Source organism: Electrophorus electricus, chromosome 10 (assembly GCF_041902795.1).
Source record: "Electrophorus electricus isolate QZ-2024a chromosome 10, ASM4190279v1, whole genome shotgun sequence".
Classification (NCBI taxonomy): domain Eukaryota; kingdom Metazoa; phylum Chordata; class Actinopteri; order Gymnotiformes; family Gymnotidae; genus Electrophorus; species Electrophorus electricus.
Window position 1 is genome coordinate 3,339,976 of NC_137506.1, and position 25,025 is coordinate 3,365,000.

The window sequence follows — 25,025 nt, forward strand, 5'->3', positions numbered from 1 at the left end:
AAATACTATTATTAAAACAATGAGGGATGAAGCACAGGAGGAGGAAAATGCAAGAGCCAGGAGTTGCTCACATTCGCCACGTTGCGCGCGCCCCCCAAACCCCTCCCCCGTTCCTAAATCCTCTCCTCGTTCTCTCGCTTACCTTCAATCGCCAGCATTGCTCTCAGCTCCCGGTTCAGCAGCTCGAAGCGTCTCTCCAGATCATGCTCCCTCTCCCTGGGCCAGTTGTAAAAGTTCATCAATATGTTAATTACTAAATCATTAAACACTTAAAGAAACCTTTAATAAACATTGATTTAAGCACTCGCCCAACACCTTGCTGCTTTGCATTAATCTACTGCGAATAAGTGACACCCGCACGGCGTAGGGAAGCTGGGAACGCAGCTTGGGGTGGCAGGACGCCGGACTGGAGCCAGCGACGACTGGGGGTGGGGGGTAATAAGAGGGAGAGAGAGGGGGTATCAATGGGCAAATTTAATTTCACCTCTTTCAAATGTATTGGAAATTAGCTCCTTGTGGCCTCTAATAGAATCTGCCTGTTCGGCAACAAAGAGCAAATTGACAGACATAAAAAATAATGAAAAAGACCCTTTTAATTGGCCACTTAAAACGGTTTTCCTCTCTAGTGATATAATGTGATTAGAATACTCCAATCTCTCATTTGCGAGGGCTGAGAAGCTCTCTCTCTCTCTCTCTCTCTCTCTGTCTCTCTCATAAAAAGCGGCCCCCCATTTATTGTGTCCAATTTGAACATTCAAAGGAAGAGACAGATCACAAATGACTTACTATTTCTTTGTCAGATGCTACAAGGCGTGTAACATTATGCAATAATCAATTCACACAAGTCAGATTCAAACGCATATTATGCCACATTTAAAACAATAGCCGTTTGTCATAAATTTACCTAATGCTTGCCAATGGTTTTGAAAATAACGCAAATTAACTTAAATAATCATCACGTCAGAATGGTATCAACTGATCAATCCAATTCAGCTAATGGATAGAATAATAAGGCAGTGAATTTCATTAGAACAGTCATGTGACCAGCTTTTTCTCCAGATGGACCAGAGTTCCCTTTACCAGTTGACCTTGTTCTTGGGCCAGAGTCCCCTGGGGGTCTGAAGTGGAGGGCTCTAAACAGTACAGTACACAGGGACTAACACTTCAACAAGACAGAGAGAAAGAAGAGCAGAAAGAGTGAGTGGGGGGGAAGAGAGAGAGAGAGAGAGAGAGACAGGAAGAGAGGAAGAGGGAGAGAACAAGCAGGAACTCACAGCAGCGACAGCTGATTTTGGCGACGGATCAGGGCATTCTTCTTATTGACCAGTGTGAACCACTCCTGCATCATCGCCTCCTCCTCCTCCTTATTCTTGCCTGTAAGAGTAAATGTAAACACACACACAGACAGATGAGTGGACACGCATCAGAGCTCCTCAGTCATGGCTGTCACACTGTGTACCGCGAGGGCTGCTCATAGCACCAACAAACAATTCAACACTGGTGTGGGTGTCCAAAACAGTGCGGTACACACTGAGCAACGGAAGCAAAATTCATGATGACTTATTATTAACATATTCAACAACATAAGATCTTTAAAGTCAGGAGAATGACTGGTTTCATGTATTATAAAGCCATACGTGACAGGTTGGTGATGGCGTGTATCTTGCAGCCATCCTGCCTTTATGGTGAAGCAGGTGTGCAATGAGCCTTTCTAATTTCAGTGTGTATCTTTGTGTCAATCACATGCTCTTTATTTGCTAAAACAAAAACATAAAACTGCTGTCTGACTTAAGCGCTCTTCACACTTCTCCACCACCACGAGTGACGCACAGCAGGCCGTTTCTCAGCCACACACGGCCACGTGCAGCATATTAGACGCTTCGCAAGATGGTATTGTCAGTAAAACAGAGGCAGGGCCAGATTAGGTGGCAGGATTATGGGCCGTTAGTTATGCTCCCACACCTGCTGGGTTTAACACTTTTTGTTGCTTTAGGACCGAGCGATACCCACACTCTTCAGACCAGAGGTGTATTATGTGCAAAGTGCTTCAAAACAGGAGCCAAGTGACCACTTCAGTGGGGCGTGCAGGCGAGCCCGCACTCATCCCCACACGTGCAGCTAAGCCCACACCTAATCTGACGTGCGTAGGTGAGGCCACCCCTACTCCCATATGTGCAGATGAAGCCACACCCATCCCAACACATGCAAGGGATGCACCTTGAGGCAGAGGCTATAAATTCAATAATACAGAGCACTGGTGAAGCCTGTGGTCAATGGCTACAATAACTTAGAAAACAATTAAAGCTTTCTTCAAATAACGTGCACATTCATTAAAAGGACTTTATGTTTAAATATGGAAGAATCTGCCAGTGCAGTTGTTTCTTTTCAACTGCTCAAATTCTCCAGCTGACCAGTTTCGCGTGTCAAACACGGTCAAAGCACACAGAGCAGGTACATTCACAAGTGCAGCAGCCCATTCATAAACCTGAGGCGGGGGACCCCGTCCTAAACGCCTCAGCGACACTAACTATTTGTTTTAAAGGGGAATGAAAGCGGATTGGAGATGAGAGCACCTCATGTAATCACCTGCCTGCTTCATCAGTGCCTGATGCCCGCCAGCGTCTGAGAGCGTCAGAAACAGAACAAGCATCTCAGCCCGGGTCCCGCCATTAGAAAGAGTGGTCTCGGGGTTGCCGTGGGAGACGGAGACGTCCTAGAGCACCCTCCGATAACAGTCGTTCACAGGTGCCGCGCTCAGTCACCAAAGTCAAATGGGGCGACGGGGGTCCCCTACTCTTGTTTTTGGGGCTCTTTTTTTCAGGAAGTTACGGTCACACACACGTCACGCTGCTCGTCATAAAATGGTCTATGAAATGTTCAATAACTCCAAATAAAATGGAACTGGTGCACTGGTACTGAAGACTCTGGAATTAGTTTGCTGTAGCATGTGTGTCTGTTGGGGGCTTGAGAACGCTGACAGAGTGACATGTCTTTTTCCTTCTCCCTCGCTTTACTTAGCAGGCACCATGTGACACTGACTCTAGTCATGTGACGAGGCACAAATCTGCCGGGCACAACAAAGCCCACGCCAGCTCCGCCCCCTTACCCTGGCCCTCCACTGAGGAGCGGCTCTCGTGTCTGCCAGAGCCAGATGTGTGTAATTTTTTTTTATTTGATGACGACGAAGACTGAGAGACAGAGAGAGAGAGAGAGAGAGAGAGCGAGAGAGAGAATGGGGGAGGACTGGGATTTGGGAATCAGGGCTTGGATTACTGTAGTCAACTTTTAAATAGCATGGCTCAGGAGGGATAAAGTGTTCAGTGACAGGTCATTGTAGCTCCACACAGCCAAATGAAACAAGCAAATAATAAATGGTAATATTAAGCCTGTGTGACACTGGAAGGAAGGCGTGGATTAGGAGACGCATCACAGAGGCTGAAGCCAGAGCAGCGTTGTGTGTGTGTGTGTGTGTGTAGACTGAGCTAGGTCAGCAAAAAGGGCTCTCCAACTCCTTATTTTGTGTCATGTAGTCACAGACAGACACACGCACCCACAAACACCCATACATGCCTACACACACCGCTGTCCGTCTGCCAACATCGCCAAGACTTGACCTTTGACCCTAGCAGGTTCTGACCCAGGGCCAGCAGGAGAAGCTGGAATTCCTCCCCTGGTTCCTGCTTCTCCTGTTTGGTTTGCCACAGGGAGATGCATTTTTCTTCTTCCACATAATATTTGGCACTGGACTGCGCTGCCAAATATCACATTTATCACTTCAGGTCATGTTCCCTCATGGCTTGAGGGACAACACATAAATAAGTAAACAAACAAACAAACAAATATATATATATATATTATGAAAGAATATATGTTCTCCACATCTAATAATATTTAATACACTGGATTATTCTACAACAAGCAGGATCTTAAGTATTTTTTGTTTACATAAAAACAAAAATAAAAACTTTTAAGACATGGAAGAAGAAAAACAATAAAAAAAATAGATATACATTGAAATTATTTTCCACATAAAAATCTTGAGGCAGCAAGTTTACAGTAATCGATTTTGTCCTCTAAAAAATACAATTCACTCCTATCTCCTTACAAGGGATTTAACATGCCTGCGCATTCTTTCCTATCTTTCACTAATCACCGCCAATGACCTTGCCTATTCACTGCAGCAAGGTAATGCACAAATACACACTTCCTCAAAATACATACATGCAAGAAATCTATCTCTCTCTCACTCACCCACACACACACACACACACACACACACACACACACTGCAGGCAGGCAGTCTTGGCTGGTTGGCCTGAGGGTTTACGGCCGTGTCTGGGTGAACTAGCCTCTATAGCCAAATAAGATTAAGATAACCATCACAGCCACTGTTACATTTAAACCAGATAGCATTAATGAAATCCCCTCATACTACACATTGTTGCCTTTTCCCGGCTATCCTTTACTGATTACCAACTCTCAGCTATAGCGTGCATACACACAGTCTAAAACCCTTATGAACATTTCTGAACTAAATAGAAAGTTTGTTCAGCTGCATTTAGGATTCATGTTTTGTGTCCTTATATTTAGGATTCGTGTTTTGCATATTATATTACATTTCACAGTACATAATGTGTTTTATGTATCTCTTTTCTTTGAATGATCCTGGAGGTTACCATGCACTAAAACACACTGAGTGCATGCATCAAAACAAACATGCCTTTCAACTTTATTTATAGTGATAACAAGGCAAATGAATGATGTGAATTTAAAGGCATTCCTGTTCAGACATTTGCAAAACAATAAAAATAAATAAACCACACAAATTTGAACATAATTGAACATTCCCAGTATGGGAAATGCTCTGGTTGTCATTTTTGTTTAATTTACCTTTTTTCCCCTCACTTGGTTTAGATAATCTTTCAACTGTAGTGAGTAGTAATGTCGAATGTAGTGAGGTTTTCTAACTAAGTTTCTTTACTCTGTTGGGGGGGGGGGGGAGATTATTAAATCCTATGATCACAGCAAGCTCTTCTCGTTTCTTATCCGACCATTTTCTTTTTAATCCAATGCACAGTAATCCAATTTGTCTATCGGAGTTTTAAGGCCCAAATTTCAACTTCTTTGCAGCAGACACTTTCTTAACATTTCTTTTAAGAGGGTTGGACAGTCCTTCAGTGTGTGCTGCATCTGTGCTCAGCTGCTGTGAGGAGCTCCACCGAGAGGAGGAAAAAAAGAAAAATCAGAAATGGAAAAACGAAAAAGAACAAGATGAACATTGTTTTGTGCGAGTGAGTAGGACCTCATTAAAGGTCTGTCGGCAAGAGTCTTTCTGAATATGCATGAAGGGAACAATCAGGCCCTTGCCCGTCAGTGGGGGGAGGGGGGGTGCGCTAGGTACAAAAGGATTGATTTAATTACTTAGAGTGGGGCTGTGGCATGGAGAAGTCTTGTTAGCGTGAAATGAAAGGGCAGCAGTAGCCCTGGGCCCGGCTGAGGGAAGCCAGTTTTGCTTTAAGCACAATACCTAATCTCAGGATAAAGCGGCAGCCATTGTGGTTAAGGAGGCCCATCACTAGTTTCAAAATAGACAGAACACATTTTCACTTATTTATGCCAAACTGGTTAAGCGCGAAGCTCTTCCCCTCCATGCCACTGATCTTCTAAGTGACCACGGAGACCAAGAAAGCAACAAGGCATATTACCGCTTTACAAAATAACAAGAAAGGCTGGGCGTTTGATCTTCTTCAGTGACCAGCCTTATCGTACAAAATCATAATAATAAAAAAAAAAAAATAGTGCAATTGCACACATCGCTATTATTATAATTATTATTATTCTTGCTGCAGGAAATCAATCATTGGATGGAGGGGCTTCACCACGGGACTTGTATGGGAAATCATTTAATCTCTATAAAATTCCACAAAAAGAATTTGACATGCTTTTTCAGTAGCAGGAGTCTTACGATTGGCTCAAGAGCAGAAGTCTGTGTGCATTACACCACGCTGACATATCTGTGTGCGTTGAATGTGTTTGTGAACAGAGCTTTTAGCGTTTAATTCACCAACTATGGCTTCAAGCCTCCCACGACAAAGATTTGAATTGCCCGCGGTATTATTGACCTACTGTTGCTTGCTTTGCGGCTTAAGAAAAAGAATTCATAACCATAAGAACCCTTACACTGCGGGGAGAGAAACACACACACACACACACACACACACACACACGGACAAAGTCGGTTTTAATGAGAGAAAAGTCTTGGCTATACATACAGCGTTATCGTGCCATCCTTTCATGTAATTGTTTGAGTGTGTGTTAGGAGAGAGGCTGGAGAGAGATAGGGGTTTTCCCTCTAATATGTCTCTCTCATGTGTCCCCACACTGCCGGAAACACAAACACGCGCTCTGCAAACAGCCTTGTCCGTGAGCTAACAGCCAAGACACCTCAGCCCTGAAACCCTCACAGGAGGGGTAAAACAAACAGCTTCTTCATAATAGAGTTCTCTCTCTCCCTCTCTTTCTTTTTATCCACATTTAACCTGAAAATTTATTTTCAATTCACCTAACTCAACTCTTTCTCCCTACCTGAAATTCTATATTTCACACACTCTCACACACACACACACGCTCTCTAAGGTAAAGGCAATATGAATTTTAGTCTGGCTGTCCGTCAACCTTCAGCAATCACAAATACGTCCATCTCTGTCCACAACCCCCCACTCTATTAAACTGTTTTTTTTTTTTTAATCAATAAACATTATCACGACCTGACAGACTATCGGCTAGCTAGGGCTGCACCTCCTGCCTTAATCCCTGGGCAGGCTGGCTGCTATCTCTCCCTGGCTCGGAGCACAACGACCCGGACAGGCAGTTTACATTACAAAACAACCATAACACTCCTCATCACCACACAACACAGCGCTACACTGCCCAAATATTAAAGAGATGCACAGTGATGGATGGACGCAAAACATGGATAAAAAGGACGACATGTGGGACGCTCAGAAGGTGAAATATTCCTGGACTCTTGTGGTAAACATTGAACTGTGTTATTGATTTTAAATTAACTGTGAGGGCAGCCTGTTTATGACGATGCACTAACAGTGACCCACAGTAACAATCAGACAATACCAAAACAGAGAGAATATAGTGCAGACAGAATATGGTGTCATTTAAATATTTTACACGTAATTTCCCTAATAAGTTAAAGTCCATTTACACAATTTTTTTTAATCTCTCAGAAAGCAAGTTTATAATGATTTATTCAATTTTTTATTACTTACAAAGATAATAAGATCTGCTTAATGCAGACAGAAAATGACACATTTCAGTGTTTGACTTAATGCTTAAAATAATATAATAACCAGGAACAGCAGAAAATAAGGTTCTATAAATTAACCCTCACTGGCTAATGGGCAAGGGTCTGGAGCCAGAGATCTCATTCTCTGGGTCTCATTCTTATTTTGACTATCATTTCATTCTCTTTCGCTCTCTCACTTTGGGCCAGCTTTGCCCATGTTAAACACAGCGCCAGAACTCAAGAGCCTTTGAAGAAAGCAGGACACTTCAGGTAATTAATATTGCACGAGTGGCAGATGAGAGAGCGCTAAAAGAAAGATCACCTGGTGAAGCCCTCAGGAAAAAGGTGTTTCATTAAAAAGGCTTGGACAATATGAGGCCAGGACAATATAGGTGGGGGAGGGGATGGCGCATTTTAGCACTTGTGTTCAACAGGCTCTCCAGGCCGTGGCTCGGATGAGAAGAGAAACCTATCCCGGTTAATAATCTCATAACAAAAGCTAAAAGACATCATCCTATTAACTAGTGATCTCCAGAGCTAATGCGAGGTGCTTCCCAGTGGCTTTTATAGAGAATGACGCTATTAAAGAGAGGGGCAGGCTGACTGCTGGGGTCTGGGCCAAGCCTGGCCGTTCTTTCACCCTTTATCTCTCAGCCTTGTTCGAGATCTTTCAAGTGGACCGTGTGACGCGTCAGTGATATTATTGAGTTTTAGCGAAGGTTTCTTGATATTTAACAACGAGTTGTTGCTTTGTTTTTTGTTCTTTTTTTTTACATTCCTTTTTTTTTTTTTGGGAAAAAGAAGAATTTGATCAACAAAGACGACAGATTTGTTTGAATGTTTGTGATTTAGAGATCGTTTTATTCCTCTCCCTTCGCCCGGAGAGGAAATCGGGCGATACCCTAACAGTGCTCCCCTCCCGTGCTGCCGCCTCGAAGTCCTCGTTGCACATTTTACCTTTTTTCTCCCCTTTCTTCCATTTTCCTCCCTTTCTTTCTCGGAGGGAAGATTAAATGAGCGCGCCCGGCTGAAAAGCTCCGAGCCGCCGACACAAAAAGCGTTAAAAATCCTCATTTAGCCGTCTTTATTTTGCTAGCGCCATGTGGTCCTTGAAGTCGGTGAAAACATGGCGAGCGGAGGAAAGATCAGAGTCGGCGGTTCATTAGCATGGGGACAGAAGTGGAGAGGCCAGGATGTATGGCTGCCCTGTTCGCCAGCGTCAGCGTGAGCGGTCGGTGGTAAGCTCCCTGCCACATTGTGCCTTTGTCTCTGCTCCAGGTCTGCCTCACAGCAGGGCCCTGTGCCAGCCCACGTTACACAAGGGCATTACAGAGGGGTGTGTGCTTTTTGAATAAGATGGAGAGAACCTGACACGTCATCAGATGGAAGACTTGCTATGTACCTGATTTATGTTTCTTTCTCGTATATACATGATGGAGCGTATACACCAGGAGTGGACATATTATATAACAAGCATGTCAGTACACTTCAAAATGACGTACGAAATTAGTTATTTTTCAACAAGATATCCCAGAGCTCTTTGGAACGGTTAAATCGCTCGTTATGAAACTGCTGTGACTTTCGGGCTGGTTTTCAGCAAAACTACAACAGGTTTCAAATAACACAACCGGCAAAATCAAACACCACGGCTAGAACAAGCAGTGGCGAACATGGCAAAACACAGAAAATGGATGTCTGTTGGTAACCCCCCTGCTAAAGCACACGCCACAGAGGTCCAGCGTGCCGTCTGTTGGTAAACAGGGTGTTAATCCCGTGACTGTCTGCTTGCTGTTTCCCCAGCTTCCGATCGAGTCTTTAATAGCTGTCTGAAAACATGTTGACATGCGTTTGCTCAAAAACTGTGCAAATATAATTTCGGCATCAGCCCCCTTCGTTGGCTAACGGCCCTGGGGTTTGGCGCAAACCCCACCCCTTGGTGGTGGGGCGTCGGGGTGTGGCTAACCACATCAAAGTTAACAGTATTCATCTCTCCTCCACCTTTCCTAGTTGTAGTGAAATGGATAAAGGTCTAGTTGGATGGGTTTATCGGGTGAATCCTGGTGGTTGGCCTGCTATCTTGGGAGATGACCCCAAAGAATGTCAACAGCTCATTTCGCCCAGAGCTGGGAGAAGACGGTATAATCAAGTCATAATCTGCTGCCCCTCAAAGTCCCCCATTCAAACAGCACATCTCGGCATCACCAGACACTCTCACAAGCTCCCGGCTGCGCCGGGCCTGCCAAACACACATTCAGGAACACTCGTGAAGACGGATTCTTACTGTATGGAATCCGTATGAGAAGTTGGATGTCAAGATATTTGTAGATTGGTTGGTAACGCTCTCAAAGATGTGAACTAAATTAAAACACCTAAAACAACAAAGTTTTTCCAAATGTAGCAAACAGAGTCAAGATTGTTAGTATTCTAACAAAACAGGGCACTGTGTATTGGGGTTACGGTCAACACACGTTTACCACTGTAGCCAAGAGACATGCAATAATACAAACCTTTCAACGTTTATTCTATAACCAAAGGCTTGGTATTAAAAATCAGCTGTGTGAAACATCCAAGCTATTATGGTTTTGCCTTTTTTTTGGCTGGTCATCGGCTTGACGCCAGCCGGCGTCCAAAAGCGACTGAGACCAGATGTTACCGAAGTGATCAACAATCGAAGTAACAATGGCGACGGTAGGAGGGAGGGGACAGAATAAATTAATACTTGATTTCTGCAGCTTTGATGGAATTAGCCGCACTCCTTCTCTCAGTGCGCCATGTGAATGTGCTTGTGTTAAATGTTTTTTTCTTTCTTTCTTCTACCTTCTCTTTCCTCCCCTCCCCCTCCCCTCTTTTTGACAAGTGAGGCCACCCAGCAGAAAGCAACTGATGCAAAACCCCCGAGTAATCCCCGCGTTTATCTCTCCTCCGTGGTTAGTCTGAACACAGTACCCATTATCTGACGGATTTGGGCAAACTTTCATTTATTTGTTGGCCTTGGGTATTCTCTTCGTTCAACGGCGGAGCCCGGGCCCAGGATCCCTCCAGTCCCGTATTCCAATGTAAACAGATTTGCATAAGGCCACAATGCAGCTATCTGAGGCACTGATTAGTTGAGAGCGCAGAGGCCTGTTGGCATGGGGGTGGGTGTAAAAGAGAACCCTCCAGGACAGAGGCAGGCACCCATGCATATGTATCTGTGTTCGCATGGAGTCCCCAACAAAAGTCTCCACGCGGCCAAATGGAACGCGTTCGGCTGGACCCGTGGATACTGTACCCGAGCCCTGACTTGACTATGCTTGACTCTAATCATTACAGCCATTTCTGACAAAAATAAAACCTAAATCTTAACATGGCTATCTGACTTTGTTGCCATTTTTTCTTTTTATTATTTATGGCAGAAAGATAAGAGCAAAGTGAGGGATCATAGTATCACATTCACTCTGAGAATAGGGCAGCTGTAAACACTTCACGATGCAACAATGGTCTGGAAAAAGTTCTTTTTCTTCATCATAAGAACAAGGGCTCTTGTTTCTAAGAAACTGCAGCAGTGACGTAATACTGCTAATACTCCTATCAGCACAATAGAAATGCCCAACAAAGCCTGCAATGCTTTTATTAATAGAACATTTCTGAAAAATTCCGTTTGTTTTAACATTATTTAATTCAAGTTAAAGTATCAACATCCTACATTCTACCTTTCTGTTAAGCATTCTCTATTTTATAGTATGAGCCAGACTCTCTCTCTCTCTCTCTCTCTCTCTCTCTCTCTCTCTCTCTCTCTCACACACACACACACACACACACACACACACACACACACACACACACACACACACACACACACACACACACACACACACACTTTTTAATGTATAAGAACAATTACTAATATTACTGTTTCTATTACCAATATAGAAGAGGGAAAATTAATTTGGAGGGACAGGGGGCTAAACCAGCCACCTTCAGCTAACGAGCTAGCATGACTTACTTGCAACGCTAACATGCTTTTTTTAACCTCTACATTTTCCCTCTGTTTGATTTATTTGATGAATTAAATCCTTGATGCATCACCTACACTCAGTCAATAATAGCTCAAACAATGCTTGCATATTTTCACTCGTTTAAATAAGAATTATAATTGCTCGACGCACTAAAGTATGCAAATCTGGCCTCTGTAGAAAAAAAACCCAAGGAAACTCGTGATTGTTTTTGGATCGCCAACAGGAAGAGGCGCACATGAGAACAGTGACACAAACATTGTTGAACCTGGCCATGAAAGTACTGTTGATTAAGAGAAAAAGAACATTTACGACAACTCACTATAGCAGTGTTGCACTGCCTGTGTGTATGCTGTCACTTGCCCCTCCTGGTTACTCTGCATAATTTGGCCCTCCCCGTCTATTAGCGGACTGGGGCCCCCCCCGGGCTATGTGTTGGAACAAATTTGAGCAGTGTCATATTGCACGCATTTCAACAAGGCCAACATGGTTGCCACCCAATTCACTTAATGAAGTAAGCTGAGTGAGTAATGGATCTGTTAACAGTATTAGCCTCCTCTCCCACATCTGCATTGTGGATTCGGGCATCCCCCCCCCCCCCCAAATCCCCTCCCCTCTCAGGTTTGCTTAAGGACAAACTGATAATGGGGCTCCTCCCTACTGTAAGTACAGAGCCCCATTCCCTCGTTATCTCTCCATCTCTCCCTACTTAGCAGCTAACAGCACAACAATAGCCTAGAAACTGTGCTTCTATTGGCTGGGAGGGGGCTGGAACGGCTTGCCGCTCACTTGCTGCGGCATGCAGAAGAAGAGGGGCTGGGCCGGCGGAGGTGACAGAGCGCGCCCCAGCAGTGAGTCTCGTACAAAGGCAAACACACAATACCCGGGTAGCACGGCCCGGCCGTTAGCATGTCAAAGCCCTAATTACGGGCCGACCCCCACGTCACTGCACCTCATTGTAAAGTGTGTCTTAATCAGTTACCATATGAAAAGGTCCATTAATTTACTGCACTGCTAAAATTCAATTATGTTGTCAATGGACAATTTGTAAACCAAATAACGATCAATTATGCAAATACCGCTTCACACACGGAAACTGGCTCGTGACTCCGTTTAGCCTATTTCAATCTAAGCGGCAAGACCAAAAATATCATTTAATTGAATCATATTTGACGATAACATTTGTGACCAGTAGCCGGTCCCTAGAGTGTTACTATCCCTAGAGCGTTTCAGAAATCAAAGGAGAAGGAAAAGATCAAATTTCCTGTATGATGAAGATGAAAATAAAGCCATGTGTGGGCCCAGAGGAGCTGCGAGAGCAGGCAGGAGGAGGGGAGAGGAACGGCCGGCGTGTGCGTCTGCCCATGCCACGCTGGCTTTGCAGGGGGACACGCTGAAAGCCTTGGCTGCGGGCAGACAGAGGGGCGGCCCATGAAAAGGCCTCGAGGTGCTTCAATAAAGGGGAGATTAGAATGAGCGGCGTCACTGTGCCTGCGTTTTTTGGAGAATGCTAATCAGGGCTATCGCCGACTACCCGCCGTGCTAGTCGCAGCGGCATTTAACTTAACTTCACACCAACAATTTAAAAGGACGACGAGGCTGCCGAACAACGCAGACAGCGAGAGAGAGGGAGAGCGAGAGAGAGAGAAAAGGATATGACAGGGGAGAAGGGCTGGGGGAGGAACAACGGAGGCTCATCATAATTTCCATGCAGTTATTAAAAAAAGAGGGGGGGGGGGGGATGAAAATGACACGTCTCTCAAAGTGGAGGAGAGGAGCAGCACCCAACAGGCCCTCCCCATGGCCCCTCCCACCAGCTCCATCCACCCGCCACGCTTTATCTGAAGATTCTCAGACAATGCCTGGAGGATCCTGCTCCTTAATCTTCCTAAAAATCCCCTTTCATCCAACTGTTAAAGAATGTTTGAAAAGCTGATACCAGACCGAAAGGAGAAAGAAAAGGGGGGGGGGGGGGGGACCTTCCTCACATGTGGGAAAAGCCAGTGTGGGCCTGGGTATGGGACTGAGGGGTAAGTCTGGGGGGTGTAGAGTGGGGGGGGGGGGGGGGTTCAGAGCACAAAGTCAGTGCCACTTAACTAATTAAACTGTTTTCGCTGCTTCAACATACAAACGGTGCTGGAGATTACATAAGGCTGACGAGTGGCCATTCTCTCTTGCTCTCTCTGGAGGCACACTAAGTATGCATTTTTTTCCTAACACAAACAAACAAGCAAAAAAAAAACAACCCAAAAAGACGCAGCCCCAAAGAGAAATAAAGTGGGGAGGTGTTAAATTATTTTGAAACAAGCTGAACGGAAACCCAATTACAAGCTCTGTCGTGAAAGTGAAACAAAGGTAGAAAATAGGAAAAGGGAAAAAAGAAGACGCCCCAGCTGAAAATGGACCATTCTGATGTTAACCAGCCCTTGAAGTGGTGGGACAAAGTCCAGCATTAAGTCTGGTCTGAAGAGGCAGTCTCCCCCTGATCTGGCCCTGGCCTCTGACAGGAACATTCCTGCGTTTGTCTCACAGTTCACTCTCTGCTCACTGGCCCGCAGTCCCGGCAGGGAGGCAAGATGAAGTCTTTGGTCTTTGAAATTAGAGTGGACAAGGCACCAATGCAGCATGCAAACCCAGAGAGAGAGAGAGAGAGAGAGAGAGAGAGAGAGAGAGAGAGAGAGAGAGAGAGAGGGAGAGGGAGATGGGTGGGGGAGAGGGAGAAAGACTGAAGGAGAGAGAGAATTCGCAGTAATACAGTGATGTAAACTAATGTCCGCTGATGACGAGAGACATCACAAAACTCCTCCTGCAAACGGCGGGTGTTATGCTCAGAACACTTTTTCCTCTCTTACTGTTGAAAGATTAGACTGGTTATCCCATTAATGCTGGGGAAATGCCATTCTTGTGTCTTTAAGCTCTTGCACAGGAGGTCAAGAGGACTATGCCACCGCTTACAAGCCTGCGGTGGATGTAATCTTCCCAAAGTTACAATAATTAATGTTAAGCTTCTTTAGCAATACGTTTGTGAAAGAAGTCGGCTGATAATATACTTAGAGCTGTGCTGGCTGTTTGTGTTGCGGGAGCTCAGAGACAGATCCCCATGCTCCTCACGTAGGCCAGCTTAAATCTGTAGGCAGACAGAGGGGAAGTTACACACCGAGCAGCCAACACACTCATACACACGTGTACAAGCATACACAGACAGGCATGCACAAATACATGCAAACACACGCATACCAGCACACGTACGCAAAGACACAACCACACACTATACAAGCATATTCGCATGCACAAATATATACATGCATACACTCATACATGCACGCACATGAACACACACATGTATACACATACTTACACCACAAACGCATACATAGACTAACTTGCGAACACGCGCGTGCGCACGCGCACGCACACACACACACACACACACACACACACACACACACACACACACACACACACACACACACTCTCTCTGTAAGCAAAACTCAGACCTACATCAGCCCTCACACTGGAGAGAAAAGCAGAGGAATTACAATCCCCAGTATAAACACTACAGCAAAAGTGAGCTACAAACCCCAGTGTAAACATTACAGCAGAACAGTTACAAACCCCAGTGTAAACACCACAGCAAAACAGAGTTACAAACCCCAGTGGAAACACTACAGCAAAACAGAGTTACAAACCCCAGTGTAAACACCACAGCAAAACAGAGTTACAAACCCTAGTGTAAACACTATAGCAGAAGTGAGTTACAGACCCCATTGTAAACAATACGGCAGAAGTGAGTTACAGACCCCAGTATAAACACTACAGCAGAAGTGAATTACAGACCCCAGTATAAACACTACAGCAGAAGTGAATTACAGACCCCAGTATAAACACTACAGCAGAAGTGAATTACAGACCCCAGCCATTTTTGCATGAACGACACACAACTCTGTGCTACCCATGGCGTCAGGTCTGTTGAGCAGTGTAGCAAAGGATGACATGGGTGAACCTTCCTCTCACTGACCCAATGATATCTGTCCAACACCCCGAGTGAATGTAAACACTGTTGAAGTTCCAAACACTTGTGTAAACACTACAGCAGAAGTGAATTGAAAACCCCAGTGTAAACACTGTTACAGAAGCAGGGAGTTATAAATCCCAGTGCAAACACTGCCACAGAAACACTGCTCAGAACCCGTGGTATAGGCCTTGCTCTCTGGGCCAGGGGTATTGGCCTTGCTCTCTGGGCCAGGGGTATCTGTCCTGCTCTCTGGGCCAGGGGTATCGGCCTTGCTCTCTGGGCCAGGGGTATCTGTCCTGCTCTCTGGGCCAGGGGTATCTGTCTGACTCTCTGAGCCAGGGGCATCAGTCCTGCTCTCTGGGCCAGGGGTATCTGTCCTGCTCTCTGGGCCAGGGGCATCAGTCCTGCTCTCTGAGCCAGGGGTATCTGTCCTGCTCTCTGGGCCAGGGGTATCTGTCCTGCTCTCTGGGCCAGGGGTATCTGTCCTGCTCTCTGGGCCAGGGGTATCTGTCCTGCTCTCTGGGCCAGGGGTATCTGTCTTGCTCTCTGGGCCAGGGGTATCTGTCTTGCTCTCTGGGCTAGGGGTATCTGTCTTGCTCTCTGGGCCAGGGGTATCTGTCTTGTATGAATTTCTGGGCCTGAAGAGGGAGAAAAGGGGGATTAGGGTGAAATAAAAGCTGCATCAGTCTTATCAGGCTCGCGTGCAATTTTTAAACATATGTTAATCTCACCTCAAACTCGTCCCTTTACCTTTCAGACTGTTTTTTTTTTATCGGCCTTATCGAGTGCTCTCTAGGTCTGAGCTTCTGCCAGTGACTTTAAATGCCATTATTTTCATAATTGCGCTCATTGTTGTGAGTTATAAGGTAATTTGAAAATCATATGTGTGCATAAACGTAGAAGCGGTGGTGATTTTCAGGCACATGCATTCAGACAGCTGGCAGAGTATCAAAAGCAGCACCGATAACATTTCCCACACGCCTCAATACCAGAATTTCAATACAGCACTCACACCTACAGTGGTTCAACACACTGACAATTTCAAAGGTGAATAGACCCCCACCCACCAATGTCTCCTTTTTTTCTCCCCGTCAAATCATTCAAAATTGATATAGTTATCAAAAATATGAGAATATCAAATGGTTAAATGATAATACAAAATGAGTATATTAGGAGTGTTTAATATATTTGTGGCTGTAGGGTGCATTTCTGAAGCATTTTAATTCATTTATTTGAGTTCTTTTAGCGGGTGGGGGGTGTAAAAGGGCCGTACTCTCTCTGGTGCACAAATAAGGTCATTAAGCAGGAGTTTCAGTGAGAACGCCCCCCTCCCTGGGGCGAACTTCACCCCCCATGGGGAAAACTCCGCCTCCCCGTTTACGGACAGCAAGTTCGTCGGTGCCCACATCATTGGGGTGCTGCCATAATTAAGAGTTGTTAGAAAGTGAATTCTCCAACTGCAGATTAGAAAATTAAACTATTTACTGATTACATATTAATAGAGGACAACAATGGTGGTTGCCATAAGCTTGGAAGGCAACCAAGGAATAAATCTGTGTACTTAATTACCATAAACAATGGTTGCATAGAAATGGAGTTTTTATGCATGCTCCCTTCTGTAATGTGTCTGATATCAGAAGACACTTGACAATTCTTGTTCAATTATCTCCATTCTCTAATGTGCTGTGAACTGCGCCCAGTAAATAAATTAAGCAGCCCAATTACTGTGAATTCTTCTGGGGAGCCGACGCAGCGGCACTGAATTCAGCAGTGTGCTTAATCTAGGGGAGAGCAGCAGGGCACACACACACACACACACACACACACACACACACACACACACACACACACACACACACACACACACACACACACACACACACACACACACACACACACACAGAGAGAGAGAGAGAGAGAGAGAGAGAGAGAGAGAGAGAGAGAGAATGGGAAGGAGTTACACGTTTACACTTATCCCACATATAACGCTCCTTAATAGATGAATAAAGTAAATAAATGGATATTGAATGAAGGGTTAGTTTATGAACAGACGAATGCCTGCTGCTCTCCCTCTCCTGCAGGGTCACACAGTTCATGCTGGTAAAACAATGATCAATTGGAACTTTATCCATCAGAAAGCTCAGCTTTTCTGTCTTCAGCAGTGAAAGTGTGTCCTCCCAGGTTTATACACACAGGTACACACACACGCGCACGCACATGGGCTTACCTGTGCTGGAACACCCACACCTGGCTGAGCATGCCCTATCTATCTTCTGCACATGCATGTGTAATACAGGCTAGACCCGATAGGCTGCCTCTCTAACTGGTCTGGAGTCAGTGTCTGGCTTTCATATTATACCCAGCACACGGACACAGCTGATCCTAGATTACACTGCAACATTCAAATGTACATACACAAACGCATACACACAACCGCACATATGCATTCATACACGCACTCTCACGTGCGTGCACATATACACTTGCGAGCGTGCGCGCACATGCGCGCGCACACACACACACACACACACACACACGGCAATAGTACTTTTCTGTAATTGCTCAGAAATGTCAAGAATGTACCCAGTTCTCAGTGGCCCACTGGCTCCCATAGCTGCAGCCATGCTGTCATTCATTGATAGCTCTGCCCACCATCAGTGCTGTCTTTCATTAGCTTTTAAAATCAAACTTATCGAACAATGCTACTCTACAAAGTGCATTAACGCAGCTCAACCTAAAGACACTTTACAGAGCTGATGAACATGAGCTTTAACGCATCTCAACACTTTACGAAGCAGTGGCAGCTCAGTGGTTAAGGTACTCGACTTGTAATCAGAATGATCCAGTTCTGGCCCCACCACTGCCAAGTTGCCCCTGTTGGGCCCCTGAGCAAGGCCCTTAACGCGCGATTGCTCAAGTTGAATATTCAGTCATAATTGTAAGTCACTTTGGATAAACGTGTCAGCTAAATGCTGTAAATGTACAAAGCACACAAATGTGAGATTTAATGCACCTTAAAGTTTATGAAGCTTTCTGCAGCTAACACAGAGTTCTCACACAACTCTGGTTACTGGGCGATGGACTCATGCCTACAGTCACCCAGAAACCAGCCCACGTATGACGGCCATGGCAATCACACACTGGGCTGTTCCCCTTTCTTCCTCTACAAAGTCACGCAGAGCCAATATATCAAAGTGGAGGAAACCATCACTGTTCTATAATTAGAGATCATAATTATGAATCTCTCGGTGCATTAGGAGTTAGTTAAAGAGGATGGTTTCTGGCCATTAGGAAGATTAACTGTGCTGTGGGCTAAGTGGGCGGAGTGCACTGGAGGGCAGTTCTTTGGTATAACCGCACTGCTGCGTTAACCTGTACATCACTGCAGGATTACGGTTGGTAGGCGTAGTGCACACAGACACAAGCCCACAGTCCAAAAACACATGCACGGTTCACATAAGTACACACACCTGCTCACGCTCCAAATCTGAGGGCTGCGGAGTACGCAGGTCGGCATGCCATACGCACAGGTACATGCGTCCATCTCCCTCCCTCCCTCTGTCTGTCTCTCGCCTGCTCACGCCTTCATGCTCTCTGAGAAGTGTGAGCATGTGCAGATGTATCTGAGGGCGTAGGGTTGGTGTTCTATGCGGCCAACTTCCGCTTTTTCATATCGCAGCCAAGTCTAAAGCCCATCCAGGTTCCCACAATGCCTCTGGAGTATACAGGCTTGACAGTCAACGGAAGGGTGGGACCATGACGGGGTGGGGGATGGGGCGGGTGTAGGGGATGGCGAACACAAAATGGAGAGAGAGAGTTCTGATATCGGAGCGATGTAACCAACCAAGAACCACATGAGCCCAATCATCTATTTTTCCTCCCTCATTCTCCTTTTCTCTCTCTCTCTCTGGCTGTCAGAGGATGTCCTTGTTGGAAAAATGATTGTTTAGTATCAGTGGCTCTGTGGCTGAACCCTGGGCTCCGATTTCAGCGGCGGAGCGGAAATCACTGCTCCTTCCTTGCCCAGAGCTGCACGTCACACTTTAACAGCAGAAAAATCACACACACACAGGGATCCTCTTTACATCTATGTGTGTTTTAGAGAAAGTGCACCGGCATGTATCTATGTGTATGGCATTATTTCAGCCCCAGTCCCACCCCACAATCCTCTGCTCTGAACCCTCTTCACCCCTCCACCATATCCTGCTTTCCACACCTATTCCTCCACTCTGTCTTCCTTCTCTCCACCCTCTCTTTCCCTCTTTCTCCTCTCTCTCTCCATCTCTCTCCTCTCTTCCTCTTTCCCTCCCTCTCTCCGCTACAGCATATCAATGCAGGCCAGATATACGAGGCATGTTGCGCTCTACTGCACGGGCTCTGTTCAATAGCGCCCGGCTGGCGGCCGCTATCAGTGGCCGTTATCGGCTCCCGCGAAGCTCTGCTTATCGCCGCGGCCCAGAGAGCCCCCCCCCAACCACCACCGCCCTTTAGCCCCCCCCCCGCTCCGCCCGCCTCTGCCCGGGCACATCGGCTTCAAACGTGCCCACTTCCCAAACTCCATAAGAGTTAGTGAACGCTCAATTTGCCAAAACTGTTTACAGCGTAATTGGGCGCGGTACCTGTGTCCATGAGATAGCGAAGACGCTTCTCCACGCAGGACGCGCGAGTGTCAATGTGCCTCTGCTCACTCTCCAGAGCCGTCAGCTCCCCTACCACATACTGACTGGTGTCTTTGAACGCTTTCTGCTGGGGCAAGAACAAACATGGGGGGGAGAGAGATGGGAAGAGTGAAGGAAAAAGGGAGAGAGGGAGAGAGAAGGGAGGAGAGAAAGACGTGAGGTTAATCATCACTGCATGAGTGTCACGTTGAACATACAAACACTTCCAAATTCCAAATTTAAAACAACCGGGAAAGAAAAAAAAAAGATTTGATATTCATTACATTCATTTTCATTTTTGGCTAATTGTATTTTTAAAATACTCGTACAAAGTAACTACGTGGTGGTGTTCTTACAAACATTTTAGATATAACTCGACATTTTTTTAGACATATAATTTAGACATTTTCTTTTGAGCTTTTAAATAGCTCATTGCACTCCATTTGCTATTTTCTATTTTTAAAAAAATGATGTCATCTAAGTAATGACACGGATACTATGGTGGCACTAAGGTTGATGGAATCTACAGTCTACCCTTTAAGTGGGGCCAATGCATTGGTTACCTTTATAGTATTAAACATGCACCACACTCATTCATCTCTCTCTCACTCACACACACACACACTTTCAGACTCCAGTAACAGAGTGAGAAGGGTCAGTGTGCTCTTCAACAGGACACCAGTAAGGGGAGACAGACAGAGCAACACACACACAGCTTATTCTCTCTCCCTACATCCACTCATCCCGCCTTCTCTCTCAAACAGGGCAGAAAAAGTGGATACATTTAAATTCTCAATTTAAAGACAGCTGCAAAATTACACAAAACACACACACACGCACGCACGCACGCACGCAGCTGATATGCCACATTTTAATAGGAAAGCAGAACAGAGAAAAGGAAAGAGGAAGGGAGGGAGTAGAAGGAGAGAAAGATAAAGAGGAAGAGGATGGAGAGAGAGGAAGGAGCACTATTTTTCCTGCTAGCCAGCAGTTTTTGGTGGGTTTGGTGCAGCCGTCCATCACAGGGCGGGTAGCTCCAGCAGCTCTATCAGAACACTCCTCCCCAAAATCAATTTTACACATGATCAGCGCTCCCTCTCCGCTGTAATTAAGGCCAGAAATTACCATATATATTATATTAATGCAAACATCATTGGGAGGGTAATTCTGGCTGAGCTGGGTAATGGCTGGGTTCAACACCCATTAACCCCCACACAGAGAGAGGGCTTGCCTGGGTCTCCACACACACACACACACACACACACACACACACACACACACACACACACACTGCCACACACGAACAAACACCCTCTCCCAAAGCCTCTCCCTCGCTCATCCACACACTCTTACGCCCCCGAGACGAACACAGCCACTCACACACTCACTCCGACCCCCACCCACATACACGTGCCGTACCAGACACCCACCCACACCCCGTGTTTAACTGTAAATGTAATAAAGTTCTCTTCCTATGAATAAGGAGGGAGAGAAAGTGAAAGATGGTGAGGGAGAGAGAAGGAAAGGAAGAACCCCCCCACCCTCCCCTCACTATTTATATTCCTGATGGGACAGTTATCAGTGCAGTTTAATTTGTTATAGCCAGAGTGTCTCTGGCTTAAAGGTAGAAATGATCGGCATCAGTATTAAAAAAAAAAAAAAAAAAAAAAAAAAAAAAAAGTGCGTATGTATGTGTGTGTGTGTGAGTATGAGAGAGAGAGAGAGAGAGAGAGAGAGAGAGAGAGAGAGAGGGATGGTGCTGGAGTGAAATGTGTCATCCCTGATTTATCATGAGAATCAGGAAAGGAAGCAGGCAGTAGAATTAAAAGCAGCAGGAAGTACCTCATCGTCCATGGTCCTGCGTCCCTCTGCCTCCTGTCCTCCGCCCTCCTCGCCCACAAACTTCAGCTCCTCAGGCACTGACCTCTGTCTCCGCACCTCTGTGAGCGCGGGGGTGTGGAGGGAGAGGGGGTTAAGAGAGAGTGTATTTACACCTTTACCGTAGTACAGTGACGTAAACCACAGTGCAATTTCCTGTTGTGGAGAGCCTTCTTGGTTAGGACCACTTACAGTCACACCAGTCGAACACACAGAACCGATGTCAAATGTGCCTGAGACATATCCATCCAGTACCCAGAGCACACCCATTTATTTCACATATTGCTAGGAGTGTATGGTGTGTGTGTGTGTGTGTGTGTGTGTGTGTGTGTGTGTGTGTGTGTGTGTGTGCGTGCGCAAGCCGGACAGTTCCGGTGATGTCTGCCCCCGCGTCGTGACTGAAAGAACAGCAGTGATGTAGCCCACGCAGAGAAGGGCGGGGCCAAGACCGCAGGGCGTGTCATGACAGACAGTGTGTGTTAGTTATGTGACCAATGCCAAGAAGGGCGGGGCCAAGACTTAAGGGCGTGTGCAGATGTATTCTCACTTCCGCCCTTGAGGCTCGAATAACTCACCTGGCTGTTCATGAACTGAAGTACAAGATTTAATTGCAGCTTGCTCATTGGATTACGCTGCCAAGGACAATAAACTCAGCACTGCATGTGCAAAGCCAGAGAACTGACTTTGGGGTTTTTTTTAGGCATACCGCGAGCCTGAACCTGTCCCCGTGTGCATGTGAAGTCTATTAAAGCTGCTGTAAGCGGTTTATTTAAAGAACACTTTGGCTAAACTGTATACATCCTGAAAGCTATAACTAAAGTAGCAGCTATGAGAAAACAAAGGTTTTCGTGACTGTGCTGGGCTCTGTAAAGAGTGACTAAAAATTTCAACACAGTCCAGTTCTATTAACCGATCAGAAAATTAGAAGGAGGTGGTTAGCCTGTCATTTATTTTAACTACACACAGCACAGAGATGAGCAGGCTAAGTCTTTACATCTCTGTGTCTGTATGTATGGAGTCTTTACGTTTACAGAGTCTGCATATGGAGTCCCAATGTCCATGGAGTCTGTGTGTATAGAATCTTTACACCTATGAATTTTTTTTTGTGTGTGCGTAGAGTCTTTACATCTATGGACCCTGTGTATAGAATCTCTCTGTCTATGGAGTCTGTGTGTCTATACAGTCTGTATTATGGCGTCACACCTATGGGGACTACATGTATGGAGTCCTCGTGTGCATGTTGGAGCTGAGGTATAGCAGTGCAGGGGGCGGGAAAGTCATGTCCGTTTGTGGGCGGGGCTTCACCTGGCCTGGTCTCCATGTATTGGCTGAAGGACTTGAGCTGAGTCTTGCGCACGGCAGACTCCTTGCTGAAAACCACAGTGCTGCGGAGGCGTTCGGATGCTCTGCGCAGCCGCTCTGCCCTGAGGTCCTCAACAGTGCTCTACACATTACAGGAGAGGAAGAGAAACATTACTTAAAAAAAAAAAAAAAAAAAAAAAAAAAAAGCATGAGATATGTTCATTCAAATAACAGCATTCAAATTGGACACATTTGTTTAAGTGTCCATTAAAACAGGAAGGGAGAGAAAACGAAAGAAAAAAGAAGAAATGACAGTAGGTTTACATTAAAGGGAGGAACAAATTAAACACAAGGCAAAAAAAATGTTTAATTATGAAGTGCTGAGGAAACCTGTGTTTCTTCTCTGGCCTGCGTTACCTCAGCAGCAGAAAGTAAGAAGGCAATTAAGATGACTTTCAACGAAACCACAGCCAGAAAATATATTCAGATTATGCAAATTAAAAGCGCTATTGTTTTGGAGGCAAACCCGTGTGCGGGAGGCAGCCGTGCTATAGCCCTATCAACCCCATACTGAAAGGCCTTGTTATTATTATGAGTCAGCCCCAAAATGGCACCGGAGTGGAAAGCGAAACGACAGGGCTCGTTCCCTGCAGAACAAGGCTCGCTCACGTCGAGAATAAAAAAAAGGGAAACGTCTAATAAAGTTTGCAATTAGCGAACACGTTCCACAGCTTGAGAGCAAAAGGAGAGAAACATTGTTAGCGTGCTACGCTAACTCACTGGTGTGTGTATGAGAACAAGACTGGCTAATAAAGACAGACAGACAGAAACACACACATACACACCCACGCTGAGAAAAAGAAAGCCTTTACTCTTAAATAATGACTTTTCAAAACCCTGCAGTAATTAAGCTTTTTCTCTGGTGGCTGTCCACTGAGGCCTAGCGGGACTGTTGGCATCTATCCACCCCTCCCCCACCCTCCCGGCAGCACCCAACACTGTCGCACCCGTTCATACGGTCACTCAGCCAATCGAAAAAACCTGTTCTTAGGTAAAACATCAGCCAATGAAAGTCGCTGTCAAAGGTCCAAAGTTCCAGAATCACCCTCGTCACACGTGAGGACCAAATGGCAAAGAAAACAAAAGTCTCATTTGACTGGATGTATCGAATAGCGGTGTACTGTAGTTTTCCAGAGCCTGTACTGGAAGACCTGCCCCGCACACCTGCCTGCTCTGAACACACCTGCCTCAGCTCCTCAGCTAACCAACAAACTCCTGGGCTAATTAGCAAGCTCTTCCTGACGGTGTCACAGAAGTGGCATGGAAAACTCTACCATGAGCAATGCAATGGGGCAAACATTTAGGCAGAAATAAAGAGCACTGCAATGTCAACCCAAATCGCACCCTTCACTGAAAGGAGAAACACCATTAATGGTTCATCTGGACCCATGCACAAATCTGACAGGCAAATGTGCTGGATTTGCTTACAAGATTCGTACAAGCACAGACCTGATGCTCAGAGCGAGACTCCTCTAACACACCCTGCGTGCGCGTGCCTGTTAGCCCTCTCTTAGGCAGCCAGCACCAGTCTCCAGAGACAGACTGCCACAGTGCCCTTTAACCTGGTCTAATTCTCTTCATGTTAATTTCTCACGAAAACAAACCAGCTTCAAGTCTAAAAGCCCCGCTAGGCTTCCTCCAGCTCCCCAAGGGCCAAGAGCCCCTAAGCCCTGATACCACCCCCTCATCTCCACACCTGCCCCTGTGCCCCCCTGCCACCCCTGGCTGGGGCAGATATCGGGGGTATCCCCTCGTTGAGATCTACCCCACTTTTATCTGTTATCACCATAATCATTACCGCAGTGGATACAATTGTG

At 45.8% G+C, this 25,025-nt stretch overlaps 1 protein-coding gene across 6 annotated transcripts in view; it reads right to left on the minus strand.

Annotated features, from left to right (window-relative positions):
• Positions 1-25,025, minus strand: part of ehbp1 (EH domain binding protein 1) — a 118,822-nt gene that overhangs the window by 7,992 nt on the left and 85,805 nt on the right. For 5 of the 6 annotated variants that reach the window (XM_027017819.3, XM_027017818.3, XM_081722281.1 and 2 more), the window contains 5 exons: positions 23,152-23,290; positions 21,811-21,908; positions 19,930-20,056; positions 1,275-1,374; positions 143-216 (listed from right to left, as the gene is read on the minus strand). In XM_027017819.3, the coding sequence (XP_026873620.2) occupies positions 143-216; positions 1,275-1,374; positions 19,930-20,056; positions 21,811-21,908; positions 23,152-23,290 (538 nt within the window). The remainder of the gene's footprint in view (positions 1-142; positions 217-1,274; positions 1,375-19,929; positions 20,057-21,810; positions 21,909-23,151; positions 23,291-25,025) is intronic. The other variant, XM_081722280.1, reaches the window with a different exon arrangement.